Below are 10,038 nucleotides of genomic sequence, written 5' to 3'. Positions count from 1 at the left end.
AATTTTTTTTAATCTTCCAATTACAATATCACAACGAGAACTTATAATCCGATTAGACCTAAATAATACGACCTAAGATTAAGTTTAAGCTTTAATCATGATTAAATCGCATGCTGGAAGATTGAGAGAGAATAAATGGAGATACCATCCTTCCTCCAAACTATTTTTCTCAATTACATATCTTAAATTAAGAGGTTGTTGGGTAGGCAAGTGTAGTGTGTAGTGTGTAGTGTGTAGTGTGTAGATTCAATTTACTACTTTAACCCCTTTCTTCGCATTTTCTTGGATTAAAAAATCAAAAGCACGAGATTCCTTTCACACCGAAATTTCCCCGAAGAAGATGTGAAAACACACAAAGCATAATTTCCCTTATCCCTTTGGTCCTTTTGCATTGACTCATTGACTTGGTATCGATCAGACCAATTTCCGGTGATCCAATTTGTAGATCTATTTGAGTATCCTTGTACTTACAATTCTCTTAGTCTTAGCTGCTCGATCATCGCTGACCAGGTGCGATCGATTAATGGCTGCTGCTTCTTCTTCGTCTGGCCTTGGTTGGAAATACGATGTGTTCATCAATTTCAGAGGGGAAGACACTCGCAAGGGCTTCGTCAGCCATCTCTACAACGCTCTAGTTAAGAAGCCAATCAACGCCTTCATGGATGCCGAAAAGCTCAGAAAAGGCGACGACCTTTCCGAGCTCCTCACAGCGATTCGAGAGTCAAGGATTTCGATTGTAGTTTTCTCTCAAGACTATGCTTCTTCCACTTGGTGCTTGAAAGAACTCGAGCAAATCTTGGAATGCAAGGATACCAATAACCAGATTGTGCTCCCCATTTTCTATGAAGTTGATCCGTCTGACGTTCGTAAACTCAAGAGAAAATTCGAGGAAGCTTTTGCTCAGCACGATCGTGATTCTAACGCTGAAATGGGAGAGGTTCAGGGCTGGAGATCCGCTCTTACAACTGCCACCAGTTTATCCGGCTGGGATTCGCGAAAATATGAGTAAATTCTAATTTGTTTTAGTTTCCTATTAATTTTTGGGATTTTTGTAACGTTTAGTGGTAATTTGATAAATATTTAGTTTTTAGTTTTAATTTCTATTTTTTTTGAAAACTATCAGATGAAAAAGACCCATTAATTATTATTTGGTGGTGTTATTATATTGTTTTTTTTTTAATTTGACAGGAATGATATGGTGCTTATTGAGGAAATTGTAGAAGATGTTTATAGGAAATTGATCGACATCTCATCAACATCAAGCGAAGATAATGGCTTGGTTGACATGGATTCTCACATGCATGAAATGCTTTCATTATTATATCCTCCCGGAGGTGAAACGAATAATGTTCGAGTTGTTGGAATATGGGGTATGGGTGGTTTAGGCAAAACAACCATCGTTAGAGCTGTTTATAATAAAATCGCTGGTCGATTTGAAGCTTCTTGCTTTCTTGAAAATGTCAAGGAAGGTTTCATGAAGCATGGCAAACTACATATGCAGGAACAACTTCTATTGAGTATCTCAGACAACAAGGTGGGGAGTTCTCACATATCGAGTAAAGGTTTTCAGGTGATGTTAAAAAGCCTTGGTCAGAGAAAAGTTCTTATTGTTGTTGATGATGTGGATAACACAAAACAAATTGAAGCTTTACTTGAAGAGCCACATTCCTTTGGTGGTGGAAGCAGAATTATTTTAACAACTAGAGATTCGGAATTACTACGCATAGCTGATGTGATATATAATCCCAAGATTTTGAGTGATTCTGGAGCTCTGAAACTCTTTAGGCAGCATGCCTTCGGAAAAAACCAACCCACCAGAGATCATGATGATCTCTCTAATCGTGTCGTAAAATATGCTCAAGGTCTGCCTTTAGCACTCAAAGTTTTGGGAGCTTTTCTTTGTGAAAAAACTATACGCGTGTGGGAAGATGAGTTAGAAAAAATAAGGAAAACCCCGCGAAGGGGAATTCATGATGTGCTTAGAACAAGCTTCGATGGACTAGATGTCACAGAGAAGGACATCTTTCTAGATATTGCATGTTTCCTTAAAGGGATGAAGAAAGACCAAGCAATTGAAATTCTGGACGGCTGTGGTTTCCATCCTCATACAGGAATAAGAGTTCTAATTGATCGAGCTCTCATAACTATCTCATGGAAGGGGGAACTGGAGATGCATGATTCATTAGAGGAAATGGGTTGGGAAATTGTCCGCCAACAATCTTTAAAAGATCCTGGGAGACGAAGTAGGTTGTGGAGTTATGAAGATGTTCGTCAGGTGCTAACTGAAAATACGGTGAGAAATCTTTTTCTTATGCAATTGTTAGTAGAAAGGTTCAACTTTTGATCAAAATCAATTTCTTAGGCTCGTTTGATAACCATTTTTGTTTTCAATTTTTAGTTTTCATTGTTTTAATAATGAAAATTGAAAACAATTAAACAGAAAATGAAATGATTATCAGACAGCTTCTTAAGAAACAAGCATTAATTTCATAATCAAAACTAAGGTTCTCTATATTTTCCTTTACTTTGATTTGCACAGGCTACAAAAACAATTGAAAGCATAATTGTGGATTTCTCGTCCTCAGACTGGCGACGCTTAAATGCTGAAGCTTTTGTTAGAATGACTCAACTAAGACTTTTCAAGATCATTAGTCAAGGCTTCGTTTTTAAAGATGAGTACTGCAAACAAGAACACCTGTTTGGGTCCTTAAAGTTGCTTAACCTGAGGTATCTCTCCTGGCTTGGTTTCCCTCTCAAGTCTTTGCCATCCAACTTTCAATTCGAAAATCTTGTTGAACTTGACATGCGAAATAGTCTCATTGACCGACTTTGGGAAGGAACCCAGGTATGTACAATAATTTACATGTATTTGTTTCTTTTAAATGTTTGGGCTTTGAGTGGGATGTCTTATTAAGTAATGCATGTTTTCCTGAATGTTTTAACAGAAGCAGGAAAAGTTGAAATTCATCAATTTAAGTTGTTGTCGATACCTTAAGGAAACCCCTGACTTCACAAATGTGCCAAATCTTGAGAGGCTAATTCTTCAAAGTTGTGTAAGTTTAGTTGAGGTTCACCCGTCTATTTCGACTCTTACAAAGCTTGTTTTATTGGATCTAAGTTGGTGCATGAAACTTAAGATTCTACCCAACAAAATTTGTATGAGATCTCTCAAAACCTTTAATCTTTCTGGCTGCTTCAGTCTTGAGATGTTTCCAGAGATTTTAGAAAGTATGGAGGAGTTAGAAGAGCTTAATTTATCCTTGTCAAAAATTAAAGAATTGCCCTCGTCAATTAATAATCTCACGGGGTTGAGTCATTTGAACCTAGATGATTGCAAGGAACTTAAGTGTCTTCCAAGCAGCATTCGTATGAAATCTCTCAAAACCTTTAATCTTTCTGGCTGCTTCAATCTTGAGATGTTTCCAAAGATTTCAGAAGTGATTGAGGGGTTAGAAGAGCTTGATTTATCCAGGTCAAAAATTAAAGAACTGCCCTTGTCAATTAATAATCTCACGGGGTTGAGGCATTTGAACCTAGATTATTGCAAGGAACTTAAGTGTCTTCCAAGCAGCATTTGTATGAAATCTCTCAAAACCTTTAAACTTTCTGGCTGTTGGAGTCTTGAGATGTTTCCAGAGATTTCAAAAGTGATTGAGGGGTTAGAAGAGCTTGATTTATCTCGGTCAAAAATTAAAGAACTGCCCTCGTCAATTAAGAATCTCACAGGGTTGAATCATTTGAACCTATCAGATTGCCAAAAACTTAAGAGTCTTCCAAGTACCATTTGTCACCTCAAGTCCCTTGTCTCTCTCTCTCTTTCCAGATGTACACAATTTGAGGTGTTTCCAAGCATTAAAGAAGATATGGAAGGATTAAGAGAGCTTTTCTTGGATGGAACATCTATCAAAGAGCTTTCCCCCTGGATTGAATGGCTTACGGGGCTTCAGTATTTAAGTCTGAGAAACTGCAAAAGCCTTGTACATCTTCCCGACGTAATTTGGCACGCCTTATCACAGGCACATAGCTACGTCCTGGTCTGAGTCCGTCTCCACCCCAAACCCCCAATTTCTAGGTAATCTAAATTCAAACCCTATTTTTGATTCGGAATTAAAATTCGAAATTTGGGAAATTTTATTATCTGAATAAAGAAATAATTTTCAGGGGTTTTGGGTACTCTGTTTGAAGCAATCAATCGGACACTACGCCGCGTTGCCAGACGGCTAGCCACGGCCGCATATTTTGAAATCCCAAGAGGTGGCATTTTCCAAGGAGAGGTGCATAACTCCACCGCCGGATTCTTTTGATTTGTGCTTGTGCAGAAACTGTGAAGATATTCGTATGTCAATTCCCGTTGCTAACTTGCTAATGCCACCGATGCTCCTCCAATTTGGGTGAAAGGTACTTTGCATTTCCTTTTATCTTAACGTTTGTATATCTGCAAATTACAGTGGATGAACGCTCTGAATTTGTTTAAATGACTTTTTCTTTGGTATGAATCATTCAGCAAACTCTGCATTCATCAGTAAAACCATGGTATTCAATACAATGAACAAGAGCTGCTATGCGGCCTTTTAAGTTCTACAGAAAATTGCATAGGTGATATCTGTCTTGCCTTAACAAGTACAATGGAGAAGTTACAACTCAAACTGTTAAAGTTTTCCACCAATCTTTGTGCACTATTGATGGTGATGCCAGTTTTAGTTGCACGCTCACATAAAATCTGCCAAAAACATACATATGTCAAGATTTTAACTCCCTTTGTGCACCATTTATTCCGCTAACGAGTTTGATCTTTAAGTTTCTTTTGTTGGAAAAATTTGATCTTGAAGTCTGGCACACATGCTTTTGCAGGGAAGATGTATGAGATTGGATCGTCTGGAGAAATTGAGTGCTGCTTATTTTCCAGATTCAGACGAAAGATGGGTACTTCCTGGATTTGAGATGTGAAGGACTAATAGGAGTCGTGTTTGTTAGTGCAATTTCTGTACGGTTTGAGATGTGAAGGACTAATGAGATTGCTCTGATGGGGAGTGTTCCCCGTAACTGATACGTGAGTAAAATACTGTTTCTCTGGACGCCTGATTAGTGAAAAGCCATACTTTCATAGCTCCTTCCAATTTTTTCAATATATTGGTCCCACTAAGTTGATTATTTCAAAATTTGAATGTATAGCTCACTATTTGGTGCCCCCTGATCTGAAGTTTTCAGGTTCTGTTGAAATTTCCTTTCTTGAAACTAACTATTGTGTAAATTGATGAACATCCATCGGATACATTTTAAATTAGGCTCTAATGTGCTTCAAACTCAATTGAACTTGGTTACTGGCTTTTCTTGATCTTAACCAGGTGATGCATGGTTCTTAAATTCTCCAGAAGAATCGCTGGAATTCGTCTTTGCAGATGAAGGTTTCGATGTATGGGTAGGAAATGTGCGTCAAACACATTGGAGTCGGTCACATCTTTTGTCAGAAAAGAATAAGATTTATGCTTTACTGTAGGATTTTTGGGATTGGAGTTGGCAGGAATTGGCTCGATTTGATATGTCAGAAATGATACGCTGCATATATTCGACAACAAGCTCGGAAGTCTTTGTTGTTGGACATTCACAGGTCTTTAGACTCTTTATACCTCTTCATCTACTTCAAATCTCCTTCCCTTGCTGCTACCTTTGGTGTTTACTCCATGTATTCATGTTATTAGGGAACAATCATGTCTTTAGCTGCTCTCACCCAGCCGGATATAGCTGAAGAAGTGGTTGAAGCCGCCGCTCTTTTCTGCCTAATATCATACTTGGAAGCATGTCACTTCAGAATTTGTTATCTTCTGTACATTATATGCAGCGAATGGGTTGTCACCCTTTTGGATTCAATATGTGATGGCTATGTTGACTGCTTGGAGTGGTTGTATTTGATTTTGCTTTTGATTGTCGAGGTTTCGGTACTATGTTCTCCTGTTGTATGTTTTTTTGTTTTCAAAGTAATATAATATGGGCGTGAGGGCTTAGTCCCCCAGCTTCGACTGGGTTCCAGCCCTCTTTAAATATTTCTTTTTAATTTATGTTGTTGTACTGGAAAAGGGCACATTATTCGCTCCAGGCACCAAAAAATTCAGGACCGGCACTAGTCTAATATCCTAGTGGAGAAGCGTTTGGGTTTTATTCATGCGTTCTGAGTTCGAAATTTCCCCTCCTGTAATGTAGTAGTTTCAAAGTCTCCTTAATATATGTATGTATGTATGTATGTATGTATGTATGTGTGGAGAAGCGTTTGGGTTCTATTCATGCGTTATGAGTTCGAAATTTCCCCTACTGTAATGCATGCATGCAAAGAATGTCTAATTTTGAACGTGTAAGAAATGAAAATGGTTAACTGAATCACTCATTAAAAGTATTAATTCCACACTTGATCATCTTATATATGAATGAGAATGTATCATTTTTATATTTTTTTTATTACGAACAATATTTTACACTAATATATACATTAAAGAGAGGGAAAAATGTTTAAACTCGAAACATAATGAGTTAAAATATAAACCTCATCATCAGAACAATTCATCACTTGCAATTCATATTGTTTGCATGAGGCAAGTAACACTCTGAACAATGGCGGCTTTGAAGGAGGACGAAGGATTCGATCACAAAGAACCTTGATATCTCAAAGACAATCACCGCACCTAAAGCCATCTCCAACCGACCCAGCCAAAGGGTCATAGGGCTAAAAATAGCTCGAAATGACACAAAAACCGTCTTCAAGCGAAGGCTAGGCCAAAGGGCTTGTGGCCCCATCTGGCCAAAACCCCCAAATCAAGCCAACGGGCTGGCCATTTCCAATCAGCCAGCCAGCCTTCCAGCGGCAGAATGTCAAGCTTGACTTTATGGCAAATGCAACAATACCACGCTTTCTTCGTTATTGTGGCAAGTGGCACTCAAAATATGTCAAAAAATCTTATTTTAATACGGTAGTTTAATGTAATTAACCATATTAATTCAATTAAAATAATAAATTATTGAGGGGATTATGTTTTGTCTATGGCCCTTTGGCCCCCTCTTGGTTGGAGATGCATTTTTTGTCAAAGGGCTATCTTTGACCCATAGTTCTTTGGCTCCCCGTTTGGAGATAGTATAAAATATGATCTGCATTGTTTGTTGAAATATAATTTCTTACAGAATTATAGGACTAAACATGATATTTTAGACTTGGAGATGACCTAACCTTATGCTTCCGACGTTTATCCTCCTATAATAAAATTTTAAACCTGAAAACCAAGGGAAAAAAAATGAGAGAAGAATCAGCCACTTCCCTCCATTTTTTTTTTTCTCTCCTAATCCTAGAGTTCGGTAGTTGACCAAAAAAATAAAATCCTAGAGTTCGGTAGTTGACTCGTGTTCTGCACATGTTCGTTTGTTTTATCTCAACCTGCACCATCTCCATTTCTCAGAGAGCCTTCTTCTCTGCTTCTATGGAATTTACCAGCGAAAGAAACCTAAAGAGAAACAGAAAGCTCTGCCTTCTGGTTTGAGAGAGAGAGAGATGCTCTGCTCCAGCAGACTCTTGGCCATTTCTTTCCCCGTAAATCGGTGCAGTCCGTACGAACTGCATAGCGCCGGCTGCTCCAAATTCAGCTACCCAAGAAGCCCCATATCAACAAGCAGCTCCAGATGGCGATCCCTGGCCATGGCTTCGGAGCCCGACTCCTCCTCTTTCGCTCCGTCTGTCGATTCTGATCCCAATCCCGCCGCCGATACAAACCCCGCCGGGTACTTCCTCCTCTTTCTCTAGGAAATTAACAGAAAATGGAAATTTAAAGTTCCAAGCTTTGGATTGTTACTTTGCACTGTGAAATTATGAGATTGCAGAGAGCTTACTGGTCTTTGAAAGTTTGTAACTTCATGTGAAAAACCCATGCGATTTATCTGCTGTGGATGTTAATTAACCCAACAATGATACGGAAATTGCTTTTTAGCCTGTAATTTTTAGTTTCTACATGCTTAATTGTGTAGATTTTGTATCATAGAGGGGCCTGAAACAGTGCAGGACTTTGCCACAATGGAGCTGCAGGAAATTCAAGATAATATTCGGAGTCGGCGCTACAAAATTTTCTTGCATATGGAGGAGGTGAGAGCAATTGCTAGTTGCTGCCACTTTCTCAGTTTACCATGTTTTAAATTACTCTCCAATTGCCATTAGAAATGTGTTCTTTAGGAATGAGCTTCGATATGCGTAGGTTTGCAGGCTGAGGATACGACAGCGGATTAAACGCGCAGAGCTTGGAGCGGTAAATGAAGATCAAGAAAACGAACTTCCTAGTTTTCCATCATTCATTCCCTTTTTGCCTCCCCTGGTAAGCTGCTGCCCCCGCCCCGGTGAAGAAATGTATTTCCATGGTTAATAAATGTTTCAGTAAACTTGGCCGTTTCATACCCCCGATGTTTTTACCCGTATTTTGTTGTAGCCTTTTGTTGATTCATAAAAAATCTGTGAAAAGTAGAGTTTGTGCAAAGTATTAATCACAGGGTGAATGCATTGCTTGCAGAGTTCAGACAACCTTAAGCTGTATTATGCTTTTTGTTATTCAATTATTGCGGGGTTTATCCTTTTTGGTGGCCTCATAGCTCCCTCCGTAAGTTCTTTATGCATTAACTTGTTGTGATTAGTTATAACAGTTATTCACAAACATTATTTTCATTTACCGGTCTGACAATACAGTTCTGAATTTGCAAGTGAAAAATGAGGAAACATATCGAATACGTGTAGTTGTTGCTTATAAAACATGGATTCGGTTTGTAACTCTTTCCTACAATTACCCTTACATCTTCAGTTGGAGTTGAAGTTGGGAATAGGAGGCACATCGTATAAAGATTTTATAGTAAATATGCATCTGCCATTGCAGTTGAGGTATGGCACTATCTTGACATGAAGCTAAATAATGTTAATACTATATTGTTACCAGTTTGGTTTATTGATCTCATATACTTTCAAACTGCAGTCAAGTTGATCCCATAGTGGCGTCGTTCTCTGGAGGAGCAGTCGGAGTGATCTCAGCATTGATGGTAGTTGAAATAAACAATGTGAAACAGCAGGAGCATAAGCGATGCAAATATTGTCTTGGAACTGGTGTGATAATGTCCTATGTTTCTCACTTTTAGTCATATGTACTGTAGCTTTAAATATATACGATGGAAAGATGTTTGGATTGGTTTCGTATGTCAACTACCCAGTGTATTTGATACTTATGCAGGATATCTTGCTTGTGCTCGTTGCTCCAGCACTGGAACCCTTGTTCTTACCGAACCAGTTTCAACAGTTGATGGCGGAAACCAGCCCCTTTCACTGCCAAAAACTGAAAGATGTTCAAATTGCTCAGGAGCGGGAAAGGTTAGACATATAATTATGGCCGTTGAATTGAATGTTTACTGCATACTAAATTCCTCTTCTTGCCTGCCGCTTAGATGCACTTGTTTCATCATATACATTGAGGAATACCTGATTCACATGTTTGGTGACTGTTGTGTTTGTCGAGCACGTGAAAGACATTTCGGAAGAAAAATAATTGACTGGAAATGGAGTTTAAGATAATTTAGTAGCAAATTTTTGAGAGGTGACTTCCAAATGGCAAATATCTAACATTGCATCTGCAAATGTGGCAGGTAATGTGCCCGACATGCCTTTGCACGGGAATGGCGATGGCAAGTGAACACGACCCTCGGATCGACCCCTTTGATTAGAAGCGCAACGCCATCGTTAGTCTTTCCCTTACCACTTACAATCCTCTCTCTCTCTCTCTCTCTTGATGCAATTGCAATACGTACATCCTCTCATAAGTCGTGACATGAACAAGGAACTTCTGTGCATATCAACTGTTCAAGAATTTGACCAGACATCTGAATGCGATTCAAATATTTCCTTTCCTTCAAATTTGTTTAAAAAAATTGAAGAATCGACTTCTTCCGAGGGATCGCCTTTGAATCAAAACTGCTTTGTTGCTCGTCCCAACAGTTAACGAGGGAATTGTTATTAGCATTCACAAAAGTTACAAC

At 38.7% G+C, this 10,038-nt stretch overlaps 2 protein-coding genes across 9 annotated transcripts; both read left to right on the top strand.

Annotated features, from left to right (window-relative positions):
* The first annotated feature begins 328 nt into the window (after positions 1 to 328).
* Positions 329 to 1,009, top strand: LOC137733695 (TMV resistance protein N-like). The gene has a single exon (XM_068472856.1). It carries the CDS (start codon positions 524 to 526, stop codon positions 1,007 to 1,009), a length of 486 nt encoding a protein of 161 aa, XP_068328957.1. The 5' UTR covers positions 329 to 523.
* A 172-nt stretch (positions 1,010 to 1,181) lies between these two features.
* Positions 1,182 to 9,910, top strand: LOC137733679 (protein ORANGE, chloroplastic-like). 8 transcript variants are annotated; one of them, XR_011068518.1, is made up of 8 exons: positions 1,182 to 2,293; positions 2,540 to 2,845; positions 2,946 to 4,072; positions 4,162 to 4,398; positions 4,852 to 5,050; positions 5,346 to 5,413; positions 5,498 to 5,608; positions 5,700 to 5,829. XR_011068518.1 is itself a non-coding variant. In XM_068472845.1 (8 exons), the coding sequence occupies exons 1-8, from the start codon at positions 7,532 to 7,534 to the stop codon at positions 9,724 to 9,726; spliced, it is 966 nt and encodes a 321-aa protein (XP_068328946.1). In that variant the 5' UTR covers positions 7,406 to 7,531; the 3' UTR covers positions 9,727 to 9,910. The 8 variants fall into 8 exon arrangements, 2 of the variants coding, with proteins under 2 accessions (XP_068328945.1, XP_068328946.1); XM_068472845.1 differs by lacking the exons at positions 1,182 to 2,293; positions 2,540 to 2,845; positions 2,946 to 4,072; ... (3 more) ...; positions 5,498 to 5,608; positions 5,700 to 5,829 and adding exons at positions 7,406 to 7,758; positions 8,002 to 8,116; positions 8,226 to 8,342; ... (3 more) ...; positions 9,240 to 9,376; positions 9,649 to 9,910; XR_011068514.1 differs by having other exon boundaries at positions 5,346 to 5,608.
* The last annotated feature ends 128 nt before the right edge of the window (positions 9,911 to 10,038 follow it).

The sequence above is a fragment of the Pyrus communis genome, chromosome 5 (genome assembly GCF_963583255.1).
Source record: "Pyrus communis chromosome 5, drPyrComm1.1, whole genome shotgun sequence".
Taxonomy (NCBI): domain Eukaryota; kingdom Viridiplantae; phylum Streptophyta; class Magnoliopsida; order Rosales; family Rosaceae; genus Pyrus; species Pyrus communis.
The sequence above is the reverse complement of the archived record's forward strand: the minus strand, read 5'-3'. Positions and strand labels throughout refer to the sequence as shown.

Coding starts and splice junctions, on each gene's coding strand:
- LOC137733679 (XM_068472844.1), top strand. CDS start 1,196: ATGGTGCTTATTGAGGAAATTGTAGAAGATGTTTATAGGAAATTGATC. Junction 2,294..2,539: donor AGGTGCTAACTGAAAATACG/GTGAGAAATCTT, acceptor TGATTTGCACAG/GCTACAAAAACAATTGAAAG.
- LOC137733695 (XM_068472856.1), top strand. CDS start 524: ATGGCTGCTGCTTCTTCTTCGTCTGGCCTTGGTTGGAAATACGATGTG.